General features: G+C 48.5%; 1 protein-coding gene across 6 annotated transcripts in view; it reads left to right on the plus strand.

Moving 5' to 3' along the window:
- The window catches only part of NUP188 (nucleoporin 188), a 370052-nt gene that overhangs the window by 119679 nt on the left and 229037 nt on the right, over window positions 1-21336 (plus strand). For all 6 annotated transcript variants that reach the window (XM_029612592.1, XM_029612589.1, XM_029612591.1 and 3 more), the window contains exons 12-14: window positions 6238-6327; window positions 6785-6850; window positions 7092-7211. In XM_029612592.1, the coding sequence (XP_029468452.1) occupies window positions 6238-6327; window positions 6785-6850; window positions 7092-7211 (276 nt within the window). The remainder of the gene's footprint in view (window positions 1-6237; window positions 6328-6784; window positions 6851-7091; window positions 7212-21336) is intronic.

Below are 21336 nucleotides of genomic sequence, written 5' to 3' on the forward strand. Positions count from 1 at the left end.
CTCCAACAAAGTGGCAATGGCTGCTGTGGTCGGAGCTTCTGGCCCTGCCCCCGCCCACCCCCCGGACCGCCCCTTTTTTTTTTTTTTTTTAATTTGTAAAATTTTTATTAAATCGAAAGAACAGATTTAACAAACCATGGAGAATATCAACAGAACAGTAAAACTCAGTCCAATAGTGCCATATAAACAAATATAAGCTGTCATACATTGGAAACTGCGACAGAGACACAAATCAGTAGTCTGCATATCAAAGGTAGAAAACCTGAAACGATATCAAGGCGGTAGTTTAACTTACCAATCCCCTTCCCCCCCCCCCCCCCCGTGCCTCAATAGTGTGCAATTTAGGAAAGGTAGGGAGAATCACATCACAAAGGGGCAAACAATTATGTCTAAGCAAAAGGGGTCACTGCGATCCTGGAAAGTCAGAGGTCATGGATGAGTACCACCGTTGATAGGGGCGCCATAGCATGTCAAATCGTGAAGTCTGGTTGTGCTTAAATGCTGTGATTTTTGATAATATAAAAATGTTATGCACCCTATGTTGTACGGCTGCTTTTGTGGGAACTGTGGGGGATCTCCACAAACGAGCAATTTCGCAACGACAAGCAGTGAAAACAAAGTGAGCCAGTTTATTTTGATCCGCAGAAAGCCCTGGTATTTTAGCACCCAATAACGCCTGCGCAGCTGTGGGCGGTGGCATCTCCGGCACAAAATCACACAGCCAGTGGAAGATTGCACACCAAAGCGGCTGCAATTTAGGACAGTCCCACCACATATGATAATAACTACCCACAATCGAACATAGCCGCCAACAATGATCTGGGTACATAGGCGTAAACTTATGTAATTTTACAGGAGTCATATACCACCGATATAGGACTTTATAAGAATTCTCAATAAGCGAGGCAGCTATGTAACCTTTACCCAGGGTTTGAAAGATAGTCTTCCAAATCTGCGGGGTCCAGGATACCTGCAAGTCCCGTTCCCACAATAGTTGAAACTTGTAGTTAGGCGGGGACTGGGGTAACAACATTTGGTAAATCTGGGACATAGCCCGTGAGCAAGTATTCGCCTTCTCACATAGCTTTTCAAAGGCAGATGGTTCAGCGTTAAGATGCACCGCCAGCATCTGAGTCTTCGCAAAATGGGTCAATTGGAAATAGGGATATATAGCGGAATCAGGTAGGGAATAAGCCCGCTGTATATCAGGGAAAGGACGTATAGAATTGGAACCCCAAATATGCCCCCATTGATGAATACCCCGTCTCCGCCAAGTGAGAAAAACTGAACTCTCAAAGCCAGGGCGAAAAGCCGTGTTAACGTATAAATTAGTACAGGAGTGGTACTCCCTATCACCCACCAGAGTGGTGCGATATTTGTGCCACAGTTGCAGTAGCATGTGAGTAGTGGGGGGGAGCACCGCAGCCGTGTCAATTAACCAAGTAGACTTAGGCTGCCAGATAAGGCTTTGGATAGGGATAGACCCTAACAATGCTTGAGCAAATAGGACCCACGATTTGGGGCGTCTAGTCATGTGCAAATCCACTAACTTTTTAAACTGAGCTGCCCGAAAATATCGGGAAAGATCCGGCACTCCAAGCCCTCCACTCAATTTGGTGCGCATAAGCACCTCCCTGGCAACCCTCGGTCGTCTGCCCGCCCAAATAAAGGTCATGCAGCTCTTTTGCCATTGCCGAAGCAAGGAAGGAGGGACCAGAACTGGGAGGGTCTGAAATAAATAGAGAAGTTTTGGCAGCACGTGCATTTTGAAAACCGCCATTCTGCCCAGCCAGGAGATGTGATATCTGCTCCACTCTTCCATATCCTTATCTAGTCGTTTCCATAGGGTTGCGTAATTAAGAACCAATAAGTCCTGAGTGGTGCTCAACTGAATCCCCAAGTATTTAATCTGGGAGGTAGCCCATTTAAAGGGAAACAAATGCTGTAAATGACGGACCGACCTGGGTGAGAGATTGAGATTAAGAATCTCAGACTTGTCCCAGTTAACCTTAAAGCCTGAGGCGCCACTGAAAAGAACCATTTCGCCCATAAGCTCCTCCAAGGAAGTTGCCGGGTCAGTTAGGGTTAATAAGATATCATCAGCATAAAGGGATATCTTAATAGAGGTAACACCCAACTCGACACCAGTGATACTGGGGTTGCGGCGGATATTAATGGCAAAGGGTTCAAGAAAAAGTGCAAAAAGTAATGGGGATAAAGGACACCCTTGCCTAGTACCCCTTCGGACTGGGAAAGACGCAGAATAGCCCCCATTAACCTTTAGACAAGCTCTAGGAGAATCATAAAGTTGGCGAAGCCAGGTCAGAAAGAAAGCACCAAATCCCATGCCCTCCATCGTTTGAAAAAGGAAAGGCCAATGCACCATATCGAACGCCTTCTCAGCGTCGATGGATAAGGCTAAAGCTGGGATGTGGTGCTTCTGTACGGCCCAGATGGCATCTAAAATTCTATGAACATTGTCCGCAGTGGTTCTACCGGGTATAAACCCCGCCTGATCAACATGTACCAATTGAGCAATAAAACAATTTAGGCGATTAGCTAAAATTTTGGCTAGTAATTTAACATCGACATTTAAAAGGGAGATCGGTCTGTACGATCCACAAACCGTGGGGTCCCGTCCGGGCTTCGCCAATAACGTGATCCCTGCTGTATTAGCTAAAGCGGATAAAGGAGCCCCGGCCCGTAAAGAATTAAAGAACCTAAGTAGGAGGGGGGACAGTGCCGTGGCAAATTTCTTATAAAACCTCGGGGTATAGCCATCAAGCCCTGGAGACTTTCCCAGCTTAAGAGAGCGGATAGCCTCCTCCAGCTCGAAGGCAGTGATATCCTTATCCAGAAATTGCCGTTGGGCAGACGTTAAGGTAGGAAGTGGAGTTTGGGCAAGATAGGCTTCAATGGCACCCTCCTGTATAGTAGGATCACAACTATATAATTGAGAATAAAACTGTTGGAAGCGCTGCCTTATGGAGGAATCATCGGTAAGTATCTGCCCCATATGATTTTTAATTTTAGAAATAAAGGCATGAGATTGTTTCCGTTTAAGCGTTTGGGCAAGGTATCGCCCGGCTTTATTGCCGCCTTCAAAAAAAGTTTGTTTGGCAAGGTCTAACTGATGAGCTATTTTGGCTGAATCCAGGGACATTATTCTATCCTTGAGCTCCTGAATAGACCCTTTCAAGGTAGAAGAAGTCGTACCACGCATATGCGTCCGTTCTAGCTTCCGCAAGGTGGTCAGCAGGGTCTGGCGTTCCCCCTCCCTCTGCTTTTTAACATAGGTTGCTCGAGCTATTAGGGAACCCCGAAGAACACATTTCAAACATTCCCATAACGTTCCCGGGGTAACGTCACCGACATCATTGAGGCGTGTGTACTCCTGTATCTCGGACACCAATTGTTTATGAAAGGCGCTATCTTCTAAAAGAGAGTCATTAAGACGCCAATATTTATGGCCGGGATCGTGTTGCTGCAAACGCAACCTGAACCAGACCGGGGCATGGTCAGACCACACAATAGGGTCAATGTCCACCTCCCGCACAGCCGTGATTCTCGCTTTATCCATCAGAAACATATCAATACGAGAGTAGGTGTCATGTGGGGTGGAGTAATAAGAATAATAACGAGAAGTGGGAAAGCGGGCTCGCCAGACATCCACCCCCGCAATCAGGGTGAGAATGTGTTTAAGAGCCTTCCGAGACCGGGCGGAATCGGAGCTAGTCCCAGTGGAATTGTCTACATGCGGGTTTAGCGTTAAATTGAAATCACCCCCCAATATGACACTGCCCTCAGCTTTATCTTCCAAAACTGAATATAGTGTGGTATAAAACTCTGCTTTGTGAGAGGTAGGGCCATAGATGGAGCAAAGGGCAAACGCTTCCCCTCCTAGGAGCACATTGAGCAGGAGATAGCGACCGTGTGGGTCGGGATGTGCGTCACGAAGCTCAAAAGGAACCGTGCCACGAATTAGGATTCCCACCCCAGCATATTTGGAGGTGGACGGTGCCGCAGCCCAATATTGGTTAGGGAAAGCAGTAGAGCGTAAAAGACCCTCATAGCGCTGTCTAAGATGAGTTTCTTGCAGGAAGATCACATCAGCGGATAACCTCCCCAATTCCTGGAATAAAAGCCGACGCTTGCGCCCCGAATTTAAACCTTTCACATTAAGTGATACAAATGTCACGGTAGACATAGATAGTGTAACCAACCTCCCACCAAAGCATACACCCAACCCCTGCTGAACAGTGAATGAGCCCCCAAAGAGATCCGCCCCCCCCCACCGAACCTTGTAACAGAACAATTAAATTTGAGGCAAAACACCCCTCCCCCCTCCCCCCTCCCCCACCAACCCCAAAGCCACCCAGGAAGGAAAAACTCGTTCCTGGAAAGAATGGGAGGAAATCTCCATACCGGGCGATGGATCCTCCCCTCCCCAGAGCCTGATAAAGAAAGTTATAGACAATAGCTAACGTAGCATAAACAGAGATTACCCACGGAGCAAGATAACCAATGAACCCGAGGAGCGAAAGTACTCCCACATGTCCCTGCCAGAATGCAGAAAAAGGAAATCATCACTGAGAACAGCACAATCCAGGGAGTCAGGTACGTGTGTCTGAATGCAGTTCTCCACTGATATTTCTGCGCAGACGACGGCCTCCCTTAGCAACCCTTTGCCAACGAGGGGCGGCAGGCTTGGAGATCGTGGCAGCTGCAGTTGGTAAGCCGGAAAGGTCCGCCGTCAGGCCTGCCTCTTTCAAAGCCTGTGCTGCGGCATCCAGAGTGCGTACTTTAAAGGACCGACCTTCCACCTGGAACCATAAGCTGAAAGGGAATAGCCACCTGTAGCGAACGGACGCTGCAGATAATGCTGAGGTGATGGGCCGAAACTCAAATCGCTTCCGTAAGGTGCTGGAGGCCAGGTCTGCGTAGACAGAAATTTCATGATCATTCCAGGACCAGGTACGGTGCTTCCTAGCTGCAGTAGCAATGTGTTCTTTATAGGTAAATGAGTGAAAACAAACGACGATATCCCGTGGCCGGTTGCCACTCCGAGGTCCCAAGATCCGATGAGCCCGGTCAATCCGGGGGTCTGGAGGAGAAGAAACGCCGGCGTCGCCATCATTTCCATTGTCTCCAAGGATCAAAGTACAGATTTGCTGTATTACCAGAGTACAGTCGGAGTATTCAGCTGTGTCAGGGATGCCCTTGAAGCGCAGGTTGCACCTCCGGGACCTGTTTTCCAGGTCTTTCAGTTTATCTTCTAGCTCCCCCTGTGAGGATTGGAGGGCGGCCACCGCTTTATGTTGGTGAGTCCAACGCTCCTCATGGTCATCCAACCGAGTGAACGCCTCATCCAGCCTGCGGCAAAGGTCAGCATGGTCCTCTCTCATCTCTTGTAGGGTGACAGCAATCTCCTTTTTAAAAGACTTTATGTCCTGCTTTATTTCCATGAACCATGATCGCAGTTCAGAGCGAGATGGTAGCGTTGAGTCCAGGGTGTCCGATGGGCCTTCCTCACCCCCGGAGCCCGCCGAATCACGTGCAGCCGCCATTTTAGAATCCTGTAGGGCCGGCGTTTCTCCCCCTTTATGATAAGAAAATTGCTGAAAGTCGATCGGTTTTTTTTTCCCCGTCATGTGCCCGCTGACTTCCGCTGCCAGAATTGGGGTGAGACGCTCAAATTCGCGTGGGTAATCGCGGCGAAATGGTGCTAAATCGCTCCGGGGAACGGGAGCTCCGTTAAGAGGCAGCCGGCATGAGAAGTGACGTCACTTCCTCCCGGACCGCCCCTTTAATAAAGCCCTGGGACTTACACATGTGTCGCCGGCCTTTTTAAAATAGGCCCGGCGTGCATAACCCCCCCCTACGCGCGTAAGGCTTTTAAAATCCGGCCCTTTATGCTTGGGTACTAATCAATATTGAGGAGATGCAGGTGGCACACCGGGTTAAGAGGCGATGCCTACAAAACTTTCTCTGTCTCCATCTGCTGGAAGGGGAGGCAAAACCCAGGAGTCTGGACTGATCTGTGGTGCTACAGGAAAGAAAATTAGCAGGTAAGAACCAATTTTCCTTTCGATAAGGTCTGGGAAGGAGCTGCTGGGTGTTTGCACTGTGCACTGGGTGCTGCTGGGGCAGGGACTGCTCCTGTATGCTGCCCATCCTTTGGTGATATTGGAGATAGTGTTGAAGGCTGTTGCTCACAGTGACTTGTTTACTTTTCAGTGCACTGCCAGCACAGCCTGTATGTGTATCTATGGTCTTCTCTCATTTGCACTGACAACTTTGGAGGAGCACACGCTGGGAAATCAACAGGTGAGGGCTTAACCCTGTAAAATATGAACATATGCAAGGTGCTGACCCTGCTTCTCATCCAGATGTACACAGTACTATTCCCCTTGCTTTCACCTGTTCTATGTAAGACATTATAAATTATTCTTTATTTTGTCATTGTAATTGTTGAAATGTGAACCGAAGTGATTAGTAACAATGTTACCTGAACTGCTTTATATAGAACTGTTAAATAAATAAAATAAATAAAAAGCTCTGGGAGGGCAGTAACAAGTGTTGTATGTGTGAAGAAAACAAGGGATTCTTTTTTATGTATCCCTCCCCCTACAAATTCACTTTTCTGAGTATATTTTGGTAAGTCAAAGGGAAAATAAAGCTTCTGTAAGGAACTGGGCAAGTGCAGCAAGAATACTCTTATAACTTTGTCTCCATCTTTCTCTCTTTTTCTCTCTCTCTCTCTTTCTCTTATATCTACTTGTAGGATGTTATCAACACAGCATGTTGTGTATTAGCTGCTCCTAGTCTGCCAGAGGTTTTTTGGAGCATGGTGAGTATAATTCATAGCCATTCGTCAAGGTGCTCTCCTGTGGGGCTTGAAGGAAAGGTCACAGCTTAATTTGGTGGTAGAGTTTAAGAAAGCACCTTTTTGGCCCAGGAATCAAAAGTAGTGCAGAGACTGAGCATTTTGTTGATCTGCAGTGGGGAGCAGGAAGGGATAAATGTTTGCTTTTGTTTTTTTCTGAGCTGCCACATTTAGGAAAGATGTGTCTTGCTCTCTCTGTCAACAGGAGCCTAACACGGGCCTTGCGATTCTCCTGGATAGTGTTTATGGGATGTTTCCTTACCATCTCTCCCCACTCCTGCAGCTTCTCACTGCTCTTGTGTCTGACAGATCCACTGGAAAAAAGGTAAGAAGCCAAACAGGTTCTGAATAGTGAACGATGCCTGCCAGTACTTATGGGGTGTGCCTAAAATAATAAGACCTCTGTCCTTAGGATTCTTCAGGGGCAAGAAACGGTAAATGTTGCAGCACAGTCCTTCAGTTTCCATTGGCTTTCTGCACAGTGCAATGGATGTTCTCTCAGGTTCTGTCAGTGTTCTGCTTACATTATTCTGGGCCCCACAAGAAGTGAGTTGTAGGGGATAATGTATTTCCTAGCGTGTATTCAGATGGACTCAGGACCAGTGAGTTATGTGTTCTTCTGCTAGCAGATGGGAGATGGAGTCAGATTTCAAACTGGCATCACCCTAGATATACCCCTGCAGTGACCTCAGCTCCTCAGTATCTCTCCGTCTCCTAGCAGATGCGGATGCTATCCCACACTTTAGCAGCGTTAGAGAAAAGAAGAAAAATTTTACCTTAAGGAGGATCGAGCCCTGCTCTCCTGTGGTGATACCTAAGGGTCCCTCCCCCAGTTGAGAATTCCTGAGGCGATTGTCGATATCCCTCAGAGGTGTGCCTTGGTCTGGCAGCTGGCTTCCGGCATGGACTTAGCCCCTAGAGCGGCTGAAAGGCAGCGGGTGCTTATCCGAGCACGGCGGTGAAGGTTAAGTCCTCTCCCCCCGCAGCTGGAGACCGTTCTGGCACGCGACCGGTAAGCGCTGAGAACAGGTAAGCAGAAAACATTCACTTAAGGTCTCCGGTCTCCAGGAGTGCCGTATCGATTCCGTTTTTTCATCTGGCGAGGTAGAAGGGTACACTGATTGGGTTGAGCAGCCTTGATTGGGCTAGGCCCCAGTCTGGAGGGGCGCCATCTTCCCTTCTCGGCCGTCGGTACTTGCGGAGCAGGCCGGATGGTCAGTGTGTCCAACTTGTGCACCCCTAACATAGACGCGCGCACAACTACACGCACAACCGTGCTCAAAACTACACACGCATAGTGCACACGTGCATAACTAGGAGCATATCGAAGCACATTACCTGTGCGTCTATACACAAAGGCAATGGCACCGGCATCCAAGAAGCTCAGAAGGCACTCTCTTTGAGCAGCCTGCCACATCAGAGCCGCACAGCCTGAACTGGAGTCCTGCTTGTGTCATCGTTGCGAAGAAGCCCAGGGGGTACCAAAGCCTGGAACCTCACAGTCTGAGGATGGTTCCAGAACTACTCCATACGATAGCACCCCAGACCTATGCAACTCTGAAATAGCATCTCCACAAGAGGGCATTTCAGGGGCCCCTATTCGGACTCCCCCTGGGACTAACATGGACCCAGGGTCCTTCTCCTGGTTAGAATTTTTCCAGGGACTGCAAGCCATCGTGCAGGCTCAATCAGCCCCGGATGTAACCCGGGTCAATCCCCAGCTGGGAGCACCTGGCCCTCCTGACCCTGCTTGGGTGCCTCAAGACGTCTCGCCTCACCAAGAATTTTTCTGACAGGGATCCAGACACCTCAGATGATGATGGGGGCTCACTGGAGGAAGGGGACATCCCTCCAGGCTTCGAACCATACAGAACCATGCTTTGCTTCTTCCACAAGGATGAATTACCATCCCTTGTTTCCCAGACTCTGAAGACTCTGGTGATTCTAGGCACGGATCCTATGGCGGAACAAAAGAAGAACCCCATCTTGGTGTCCCTTTGTAAGGCCTCATGCTATTTCCCAATGATGAAAGCCATCCAGGAACTGATTGACCTGGGGTGGGATGCCCCGGAGGCAAACTTTAAAGGAGGTCGGGCCTTGGAAGCCTTGTACCCTCTGGAACCATCGACCAAGGATCGCCTGCGTTACCTGAAAGTGGATGCCATGGTCTGCGCCATCTCGAAGCGAACAACCATCCCAATGGAGGGAGGGGTGGCATTGAAGGATACTCAGGATAGACGATTAGAATCCATCCTTAAGCAAGCCTTCGACGCAACAGCTATGACACTGCAGATTGCTTCCTGCTACACGCTGGTGGCACTTTCCTGCTTGCTGCTATCGAGAGAGACAGATAATTCCGGAACGTATGCTGGTGAAACGATTGAACCTGCAGCAGCCTTCCTGAAAGACGCAAGCTCAGACCTGGGGTGAACCTCAGCCAGAGGAGTAGCCTTGGTAGTGGCGGCCAGAAGACAGTTATGGTTGCGGAGCTGGTTGGCAGACGTGACTTCTAAGGCGAATCTCACAAGAATGCCTTTTAAGGGATCTCTACTATTCGGAAGCAAATTAGAAAAGTTAGCCAGCAAGTGGGGCGAATCTCCAGTGCCTCGGCTACCGGAAGAAAGGGGTAAAAGATCCCAATGCCCCTCCCCCAGAAAACCTAGGGGCAGAGGCTCCCAACGCTTTCAACCCTACAGGAACTCATCGTTACAGGTCCCTCGTCCATCCGGAAGGTCCCAGCCCTTTCGGAACCAACAAACCAAGAGAGGAACAGGTCCGGGGGCAGGCTCGAACCATGCTTCCCAATGAGAATGGGCCGACCCATCCACAGGAAGAGGAAATAGGGGGTCGGCTTTCCCTCTTCTACCAACGATGGGTCGAAATCACGTCGGGTAAATGGGTACTAAACATCATTCGAGAAGGTTACTCTCTGTAGTTTTGCAGCATCCCTTGGGACAAATTTATGATGTCACCCTGCCACTCCCACACCAAGAGACTGGCAGTGGAATCCACTCTGACAAGACTACTCAGTCTAAAGGCTATAACTCTGGTACCTACGCCCAAGCAAAATACGGGGCATTATTCCATCTATTTTATCGTTCCCAAGAAAGAAGGATCATTCGGATCCATCTTGGATCTCAAGAACGTCAACTGTCATCTGCGGGTACTACACTTCCGCATGGAGACTCTCCGCTCCATAATAATGGCAGTACAACCGGGAGAGTCTCTAACCTCCCTGGACCTCTCCGAAGCCTACCTTCACATCCCAGTCCATCAAGATCACCAGCATTTTCTATGCTTTGTGGTACTCGGACACCATTACCAGTTCTGAGTGCTCTTTTTTGGCTTAGCAACTGCCCCCAGAACATTCTCCAAAATGATGGTGGTCGTGACGGGAACACTGAGGAAGGAAGGGATCTTGGTACACCCTTACTTGGACGACTGGCTGATCAAGGCAAAGTCTTCGGAAGAGAGCAGACAGGTGACCAGCAGAGTCAAGAACCTACTGCAGGAACTCGGTTGGGTCGTGAACACAATCAAAAGCAGTCTGCAGCCCTCCCAGTCTCTGGAGTACCTGGGGCTGTTTTGACACCAAACAGAACAAAGTCTTCCTCCCTCCCTGGAGGAAGAGGAAGCTGATGGAACAATTATGACGATTGATGACCAGTACATGCCCCAAGTTATGGGACTATTTTCAAGTCCTTGGGCTCATGGCATCAACCCTGGAGGTCGTTCCGTGGACAAGGGCTCAAATGCGACCACTCCAGTGCTCCTTACTGTCACGCTGGAACCCACTGCCCAGGACTACTCAATTCGCCTCCAACTACCAGCAGAGGTACGTTTTCAGCTTCAGTGGTGGCCACAGGAAGACCACCTAAGCAGAGGAGTAAGCCTGTCCCCACTGAACTGGATCGTGCTCACCACAGACGCAAGCCTCCAAGGGTGGGGAGCCCGCTGTCAGGAACTGACGGCCCAGGGACAATGGAACAAGGAAGAGGCGGGATGGAAAATAAACCGCCTGGAAGCTCGAGCAGTCAGACTAGCGTGCCTGCGATTCAACCACAGGCTCCAAGGGCAAGCAATTCGAGTAATGTTTGACAACGCTACAACGGTTGCCTACATCAACTGCCAGGGAGGAACCAGGAACCAGCAGGTGTCTCTGGAGATAGACCCTCTCATGGCATGGGCGGAGGTAAACCTACAAGGGATCTCAGCCTCCCACATTGCAGGAAAAAACAACGTCTCAACAGACTTCCTCAACAGAGAAAGCCTGGACCTGGGGGAATGGGTGCTGTCGACCAGAGCATTTCAACTGATAATAAATCGCTGGGGCATCACAGCCATGGACCTACTGGCCACATCTCTCAGTGCCCAAGTCTTGAGAGGACTTGCCTGAAGAAGCGCAGCTACTTGAAGGCCGTGATTGACAGAAGTTCTCAACGTCTCTGGCATATATACATGTCTGGAGAATATTCGAAGCCTGGTGCGAGGACTGCGGGGTATCCCCTCAAATGACCAAGATTTCCATGATTCTGGAATTTCTAGAGGACGGTATGACGAAAGGGTTGTCTCTCAACTCCCTCAAGGTTCAAGTAGCAGCCCTCTCCTGCTTCAGAGCCGAAGTGAACGGAATCAGTGTATCAGCTCATCCAGACTTGGCCCGTTTCCTAAAAGGGGTTAAGCAACTTCAACCACCCCTAAAGTGGCTGGTCCCCCTATGGAACCTCAATCTGGTAGTTGATCTTCTAGCGGGGGCTTCCTTCAGACCAATGCGCAGTCTGTTACTACGCCTCTTAATATTGAAGACGGTATTCCTGGAGGCAATATGTTCTGCACGTCATATCTCTGAACTATAGACACTATCCTGCCGGGACCCGTTCCCTTAGGTTCACTCCTGGTATGATACAGCTTCGCACTGTCCTCTCCTTCCTACCGAAAATGGTAGAGTTTCACCTGATCCAAGCCATCCCCCTACCATCTCCGGATGAACATAAGGACTCTGAAGACTCCCGCCTTCTTCGCCATCTAAATGTTGGCAGACTCCTGGTACGATACCTGGAACAGTCTGAATCGGTGCGCAAAACGGATTGCTTGTTTGTTCTCCACAGCTGGAAGAATCAAAGCGAAGAGGCCTCACGAGCGACCATAGCTCACTGGATCAAGGAAGTAATCAAGGCAGCCTACATAGAGGCAGAAAAGCCTTTACCCATGCAGGTTAAGGCTCATTCTACTAGGGCCCATGCAGTATCTTGGGCAGAAGCCAAATTGCTGTCGCCCGCTGAGATCTGTCGAGCAGCGATGTGGTCTTTCCTACACACCTTCTCCAGGTTCTACTGCCTGGATGTCCAGGCCCGAGAAGACTCAGTCTTCGCAAGGGCAGTACTAAGTGGGCCACGGGCAGCCTCTCGCCCCGTCCGGGAGTAGCTTCTACATCCCACTGGTCCTGAGTCTATCTGGCTATATGCTAGGAAATGGAGAAATTACTTACCTGATAATTTTGTTTTCCTTAGTGTAGACAAATTGACTCAGCATCCCACCCATGGCTGTCCCCAGAGAAGGAGGACCTTGGAAAGTGAACCTAGAGATTAATTAAATACGGGTAAGCCATTGCCGACCCATAGTTCAGGACACCCACAGTTAGACTGGTGTCTGCGTTAACTTGGGGAGTGCACTGGCGGTCTCCAGTTTTTGCAATCAGTTGAATCGGTTTTTAATCAGGTTCCTTAAGCGATATATATGAGGAACTGAGGTCACTGCAGGGGTATATCTAGGGTGACGTCAGCTTTGAAATCTGACTCAGTCTCCCATCTGCTAGCAGAAGAGCACATAACCCACTGGTCCTGAGTCCATCTGTCTACTCTAAGGATAACGAAATTATCAGGTAAGTAATTTCTCCATTTCTGTTTGCAGGAGCTGAGTGTGTATGGAGGGGATAGTTTTGGGAGGAGTCCTTTATTTGTATTAAGCTATTCAGTCATATCCTTAAAGGTTTAGTGCAGCTAAGAAACAGATTTCCTAGCATGTAGCCAGATGGACTCAGGATCAGTGGGTTATGTGCTCCTCTGCTAGCAGATGGGAGACTGAGTCAGATTTCAAAGCTGACGTCACCCTAGATATACCCCTGCCGTGACCTCAGCTCCTCAGTATCTCTCCATCTCCCTAGCAGATGTGGACACTATCCCCTCACTAGCACGGTGCTTGCAGGATTACAAAAAAAAAAGAAAAAGAGAAGCATTCTGTCTTAAAGAAGATTTAGGCCCGCTCTCCTGCGGTGATACCTAAGGGTCCTTCCCCCAGACGAGAATTCCTGAGGTGATTTCTGATCCCTCAGAGGTGTGCCTTGGTCTGGTAGCCACCTCCCAGCGTGGACTTAGCCACTGAAGCGGCTGAAAGGCATTGAGTGCAAAGTAGAGTGCGGCGGTGAAGGCCAAAGCCCTCCCCCTCCCACCCCACCCCCGCAGCTGGAGACCTTCTATGCACTCGGCCGGTAAGCGCTGAGATCAGGTAAGTAAAAAAAAATCTTCAATGCAGAGAAGGAGAAGGGTTCTGGCGAGTCTTCTCTGGTCTCTTTGCTCGGCGCGTCGTACCGACTCAGTTCTCGATCCCAGTGAGGTAAAAAAGAAAGGAGGGCTCTGAACAGGTTGAGCAGCCTTCAATGGGCTAGGCCCCGTTCTCTGTTCGGTGGATCAGCCACGTGGCGACCCACGGTGGCACCATCTTGTGCGTGGTGGGCTGCGGTGCCATCTTCCCCCCCCCCCCCCCTTCGGCCGTTGGTATGCATGGGTCAGGCCGGCCTCTTGGGCGCATGTCGTGCTTTTACAAGCGCATAGCCACGCGCACAATTGCGCTTATAACACTGCGCATAACAACATGCACATTGAGGCGCATTTCCTGTGCACGCCGCATTACCTATGCACGCCGGACACCAAACGCACATACACAGAGGCGATGGCCTCTGCAACAAAGAAGCTCAGATGATACTCCCTTTGCATGGTCTGCCACATCAGAGCAGCACAGCCTGACCTGGAGTTCTGCCTGCGTCAACACTGTGAGGAAGCCCAGGGAGGACTAGATTCTCAAAGTTTTCCAAGTCTGGTCCATCCCAGTCGGAGGACGGGTTGGCAATGACCTTATCAAACAGCTTCCCAGAACTGAGCAATTCCGAGATGGTGTCCTAACCGCGAGAGGACATTTCAGTAACCCCTACTCCAGCTCCCTCAGGGATAAACATGGACCCAGGGGCCTTCTCTTGGTTGGAATTTTTCCAGGGACTACAAGCCTTTGTTCAGGCGCAGTCAGCTCCAGCCATTACCCAGATGGAACCCCAGCCAGGGGCACCTGATTCCCCCCCGCCCCCGGCCCTGTCAGGGGGCCTCGAGACATGCCTCGCTTCACCAAGAGTATCCTGACAGGGACCCAGACACCACAGATGACGATGAGGGCTCACCGGAGGAAGGGGAAATCCCTTCAGGCCTGGAACCATACAGAACCATACTTCACTTCTTCCACAGGGATGAATTGCCAGCCCTTGTCTCCCAGACTCTGAAGACACTAGGGATTCGAGGCATGGCCCCTATGGTAGAACCAAAGAAGAACCCCATCCTCGTGTCCCTTTGTAAGGCCTCTTGCTATTTCCTAATGCTGGAAGCCATCCAGGAACTGATTGACCTGGAATGGGATGCTCCGGAGGCGAACTTTAAAGGAGAGCGGACCTTGGAAGCCTTGTATCCCCTGGAACCCACAACCAAGGATCACCTGCGTTTCTTGAAAGTGGACGCCATGGTCTGTGTTGTCTCAAAGCGACAACCATTCCCGTTGAGGGAGGGGCAGCATTGAAAGATTCTCGAGATAGAGGATTAGAATCCATCCTTAAACAAGCCTTTGATGCGACAGCAATAACACTGCAGATCACTTCCTGCTGTTCTCTGGTGGCTCGCACCTGCTTGCTTCTCTCGAGAGAGGCAGATAGTTCCAGAGCATCCGCCGAAGAGGCGATTGAACCTGCCGCAGCCTTCTTGGCAGATGCAAGCTCAGACCTAGTGCATACCTCAGCCAGAGGAGTAGCCTCTGTACTGGCGGCCAGAAGGCAATTATAGCTGCGGAACTGGTCAGCAGATGTGACCTCCAAGGCGAACCAGGAGCCAGCAGGTGTCTCTGGAGATAGACCCCCTCATGGAATGGGCAGAGGTAAACCTACAAGGGATCTTGGCCTCCCACATCGCAGGAAAAGACAATGCCTCAGTGGACTTCCTCAGCACAAATGCAAAGGGATAAATGGATAACAAAACTCAACTAAAGAGAGTTGCTCATGAGGCCGCTTCGCCTTGTTTCTTCCCGCTGTGAAGAACAAACAAGCGATCCGTTTTGCACACAGGTTCTGATTGTTCTAGGTATTGTACTAGGAGTTTGCAGACATTTAAATGGTGAAGAAGTTGGGAATCTTCCGAATCCTTATGTCCCTCCGGTGATGGCAGGGAGATGGATTGATTCAAGTGAAACCCCAAGATGACTTTCGGTAAGAAGGAGGAGACGGTGCAAAGCTGTATCATTCCTGGAGTCAATTGAAGGAATGGATCCCGACAGGATAGTGCCTGTAGTTCTGAGATGCGACGGGCCAAGCATATTGCCACCAAGAAGACAGTCTTTAGTGTTAAAAGGCGTAGTGACAGATTGTGCATTGGCCTGAAGGAAGGCCCTACTAGAAAGTCCAATACCAGGTTGAGATTCCATAGGGGTCCGGCCACTTTAGGGGAGGTCAGAGTTGCTAAACCCCTTTTAGGAAACAGGCCAAGTCCGGGTGTGCAGACAGACTGTTTCCGTTTACTTCAGCTCTGAAGCAGGAGAGGGCTGCTACCTGAACCTAGAGGGAGTTGAGTGACAACCCTTTCTTCATACCTGTAGGAATTTCAGAATCATGGGTATCTTGGCCATTTGCGGGGGCACCCCGAGGCCTAGCACCAGGCTTCGAATATTCTCCAGATCAGTATGTATGCCAGAGACTTTGAGAAGTTCTGTGTGTGGAGCAAGGTGGTGATCACGGCCTTCGAGTAACAGCGCTTCTTCAGGTAAGTCCTTCTCAAGGGCCAGACCATAAGAGAGAATCGAGATGATCTTTGTGAAGATGGAGAAGGTACAGAGAAGGGCTACCAAAATGATAAGGGGAATGGAACAACTCCCCTATGAGGAAAGACTAAAGAGGTTAGGACTTTTCAGCTTGGAGAAGAGACGACTGAGGGGGGATATGATAGAGGTGTTTAAAATCATGAGAGGTCTAGAACGGGTAGATGTGAATCGGTTATTTACTCTTTCAGATAGTAGAAAGACTAGGGGACACTCCATGAAGTTAGCATGGGGCACATTTAAAGCTAATCGGAGAAAGTTCTTTTTTACTCAACGCACAATTAAACTCTGGAATTTGTTGCCAGAGAATGTGGTTAGTGCAGTTAGTATAGCTGTGTTTAAAAAAGGATTGGGTAAGTTCTTGGAGGAGAAGTCCATTACCTGCTATTAAGTTCACTTAGAGAATAGCCACTGCCATTAGCAATGGTTACATGGAATAGACTTAGTTTTTGGGTACTTGCCAGGTTCTTATGGCCTGGATTGGCCACTGTTAGAAACAGGATGCTGGGCTTGATGGACCCTTGGTCTGACCCAGTATGGCATTTTCTTATGTTCTTATAAGGATTGGGCCCTGCTGGAGAAGGTCTCTGTGTGGAGGGAGGCGCAGAGGGCTCCCCGCAAGGAGTCTTTGCATGTCTGTGTACTACGGGCATCTGGGCCAATCCGGAGCCACTAGTAGGACTAGACCTCTGTGGTGTTCTATCTTGTGGATGATCCTGCCCAGTAGAGGTCATGGGGGGAAGGCATATAGTAAGTCCTCCTCTGGCCAGTTCTGGATGAGGGTGTCGATCTTTTGGGAGTGCTGCTCTCGTCAGCGGCTGAAGAACCGGGGAACTTTGGCATTGTGAGATGTGGCCAGTAGGTCCATGGCCAGGAGGCCCCAGCTATTTACTATCAGCTGGAAGCCTCTGGTCGACAGCGCCCACTCCCTCGGGTCCAGGCTTTCCCTGCCTGCATACATAATTTGTCATTTTTATAGGCTGGTAATTTGGTAATTCCTTAAGTGTTATCCATCAAATTTACAAAAATGAGGACTATCCAATGCAACTGCTGTGGAGCCTTTATATTAACAACACAACCAAGAACTGCTTCTATAAGCTGCAGATTCTAAAAAGAATTAAACCTCTCCTCCACTTTCAAGACTTCAGAACAGTCCTCCAAGCCGTTATATTCTCCAAGATAGGTTATTGCAATTCTTTCTTGCTAGGTCTCCCTTCCTCATCCATCAAACCTCTTCAGATGCTCCAGAATGCAGCAGCCAGAATCCTGACAAACTCCAGAAGAAGAGACCACATCTCCCCTCTTCTCAGAAATTTACACTGGCTACCAATAACTTTAGAATTCTACACAAGTCCATCACCATCATCCATAAAACCATCCGCTCCCAAGCCCCTCTTGATCTCCAAATCCCCCTCAAACTTCACACACTCACCATCTTGCTTTCAGAAATCGGGCCTTTTCCACAGCGGGACCATATCTTTGGAACACCTTACCCCCTGATCTCAGACTAGAACCTTGTTTACTAACTTTTAGAAAAAGGCTTAAAACTTGGCTATTTAAACAAGCCTTTCCCGATTCTAACTGACTGTCCACAACAACAACAACAACAACTATTAAGAAAACTATTAAGAGACCTTTCAGCACTATGTAAATAGTTTTATACTGTAAAATTACTGTAAGTTACTCCTACTCTTGTTTCATTCCTTCTCCAGTTCCAACTACCCTGTTTTATTGTAACTTTTTGTTCCTTTCCACTTATTTGCTTAAGGTTATTACACCCCCTGTTACCTGTAAACCGGCATGATATGATTGTATCATGAATGCCGGTATAGAAAAGCTTTAAATAAATAAATAAAAATATTGAGGGTAATCATATGGAAACTTAAGGCTTGCCCCATTTGTTCAGAACTCTCTACCTTGGAAAAGGAACAGGCTGAAGTAAAAGCTGAATTAGCTTCAATAAAGAAAGTCCCAGCCACTTTACATTATTCAGGAATTCATTTCCCATTACCACAGAATAACCAAAAGGAAAAAGAGATTTACTGTGGGCTCAGGAAGGATAAGACCTGTGATCCACAGACACCCGTTACTGACAGCTGTGCAGCCCACAACTCTACCCCCCCCCCCCCCCACTCACACAGGGCACTAAGGAACTAAAAAAACAGTATTACAGTGGGCTCTGGAAGGATTAGACCTGTGATCCGGAGACACACACTGTATCAAGTGCAACAAGTACAAAATGCCTTCTCTGTACTAAATACTGAAGACGTTCTTGTGAAAAAGATTGAAGTGTTATCTGAAAAGAGAGAAGAAACCCAATGCATACAGAAATTCCAGATCAAAAACCAAAGAAAAAAGCTCACTGTGATGGATGACTCTGTCATCAGAAGCACTAACCTTTTCCCTTGCACAAATGCAAAGGGAAAAATGGATAACAAAACTCAACTAAAGAGATCACAAAAGGAGTCCAGGAACAGCAGTAAACTGAACGAAGAAAGCTGGAAAGCTATGAGCCCAAATGCTCCTAGTTTGGGCAATAAAAGATCTGCAAGCCCTAATGGTGGAGGCGGACTTGGACGTTGTTGCTGTCACAGAAACGTGGTTTACGGAATCTCATGACTGGGATACGGCAATACCAGGCTATAACTTGTTAAGGAAGGACAGAGAGGATAGGAAAGGGGGAGGAGTGGCTCTTTATATCAGAAACAATATCCAAGCATCTGAGCTGCAAGGAAGATGGGGCAAAGAAGAAGCACTATGGGCCGACCTAAAAAAAGATGGGGCATCCATTTTTATTGGAGTGGTTTACAGGCCTCGAAACCAAAAGGAAGAGCTGGACAGAGATCTGGTTGAAGACATCCAAAAGATAGGAAAAAAGGGAGAAGTGGTGATCGTTGGAGACTTTAATATGCCAGATGTAGACTGGAGAATCCCATTTGCAGAATCTAATAATAGTAGAGAAATAGTGGATGCCCTGCAAGTAGCTTTGTTCAAACAAATGATAATGGAACCCACGAGAGAAGGAGCTATACTCGACTTAGTGCTCACTAATGGAGATAATGTCTCTGATGTCCAGGTGGCTGCCTACCTCAGCAGCAGTGATCATCAAAACAGTATGGTTTAATATCACAAAAAGGATACGGAAAAGAAGCACAAAGACCCGAGTTTTGCAGTTCAAAAACACGGACTTTGATGAAATGGGGAAGTACCTGGAGGAAGAACTAAAAGGCTGGGAGAACGAGAGAGATGTGGATCAACAGTGGACCAATCTAAAAGGAGCAGTTACCAAGGCAACTAATCTATATGTTAAAAAAGTAAAGAAACCTACCTGGTCCTCAAAGGAGGTGGCTGACAAAATAAAGGCCAAAAGAACAGCGTTCAAGAAATATAAAAGATCCCAAAGGGAGGAGCACAAAGAAGAATATCTGGTAGAACTGAGGGAGACGAAGAAATTAATCAAGACAGCAAAAAGTCAAGCGGAAGAGAGGATTGCCAAGGACGTAAAGAGAGGTGACAAAACATTTTTCAGATACATCAGTGAAAAGAGAAAAGTTCAAAGTGATATAGTGAAATTGAAAGGTGGAAAGGATCAAATGTGTGGAGAGAGTCGAAGAAATGGCAGAAAATATTAAACGAATACTTCAGTTCTGTGTTCACTAAAGAGGACCCTGGAGAAGGACCGTCGCTGGTTAACAAGAAACTGGAGGGGAGTGGAGTAAATGTAACTCCATTTACAGTAGAGAATGTATGGGAAGAGCTGGGGAAACTGAAAGTGGACAAAGCCATGGGGCCTGATGAGGTTCATCCCAGGATACTGAGGGAGCTCAGAGATGTGCTGGCGGGTCCGCTGTGTGACCTGTTCAATAGATCCCTAGAAACGGGAGTGGTGCCGAGTGATTGGAGAAGAACGGTGGTGGTCCCGCTTCACAAGAGTGGGAACAGAGAAGAGACTGGTAACTACAGACCAGTTAGCCTCACTTCGGTGGTCGGAAAAGAAGCTTAGGAGTGAGTGCCGAGGTGGTGGCCTGGATTGCAAACTGGTTGACGGACAGAAGGCAATGTGTGATGGTAAATGGAGCTCTCTCTGAGGATAGAGGGGTTTTAAGCGGTGTACCGCAAGGATCGGTGTTGGGACCGGTCCTGTTCAATATCTTTGTGAGCGACATTGCGGACGGGATAGAAGGTAAGGTTTGTCTTTTTGTGGATGACACTAAGAACTGCAACGGAGTGGAGAGAATGAGACGGGATTTAAGGAAGCTGGAAGAGTGGTCGAAGATGTGGCAGCTGAGATTCAATGCCAAGAAGTGCAGAGTCATGCTTATGGGGAATGGAAATCCGAATGAACTGTATTCGATGGGGGGAGAAAGGCTGATGTGCACGGAGCAGGAGAGAGACCTTGGGGTGATGGTGTCTAATGATCTGAAGTCGGCGAAACAATGTGACAAGGCGATAGCTAAAGCCAGAAGAATGCTGGGCTGCATAGAGAGAGGAATATCGAGTAAGAAAAGGGAAGTGATTATCCCCTTGTACAGGTCCTTGGTGAGGCCTCACCTGGAGTACTGTGTTCAGTTCTGGAGACCGTATCTCCAAAGAGACAGAGACAAGATATAGGCGGTCCAGAGAAGGGCGACCAAAAAGGTGGATGGTCTTCATCAAATGACTTATGAGGAGAGATTGAAGAATCTAAATATGTACGCCCTGGAGGAAAGGAGGAGCAGAGGTGATATGATACAAACTTTCAGATACTTGAAAGGTTTTAAAGATCCAAACACAACGACAAACCTTTTCCGTCGGGAAAAAAATCAACAGAACCAGAGGTCACGATTTGAAGCTCCAGGGAGGAAGACTCAGAACCAATGTCAGGAAGTATTTCTTCACGGAGAGGGTGGTGGATACCTGGAATGCCCTTCCGGAGGAAGTGGTGAAGACCAGAACTGTGAAGGACTTCAAAGGGGTGTGGGATAAACACTGTGGATCCATAAAGTCTAGAGGACGTGAATGAAGAGTGGGTGGCTCGTGGGAATGATGGCTACTGCCTGGAGATAATACCCTTATTCAATAAACAGAGATACAGAGGTTTGACACCTTCTCTTCACTTTGTATAGCATTGAGGTTCACCTTCCAGGCTCTTCTTTGGCAACTCCCAACATTGCTCTAAGCTTCAACGGCAAGAGGAAATGTGGAAAAAAGGATTTGTATTCACAAAAAAGTGGGGAGTAGCTTGCTTGTTACGGCAGTTACTACCCCAAACCAAATAAGCCTGATACTTCACTTTCAATTCATATTGAATTGAAAGAAAATACTTCACGCATATCCAGCATAGCTCTCTG

Source organism: Rhinatrema bivittatum, chromosome 8, assembly GCF_901001135.1.
Source record: "Rhinatrema bivittatum chromosome 8, aRhiBiv1.1, whole genome shotgun sequence".
Taxonomy (NCBI): domain Eukaryota; kingdom Metazoa; phylum Chordata; class Amphibia; order Gymnophiona; family Rhinatrematidae; genus Rhinatrema; species Rhinatrema bivittatum.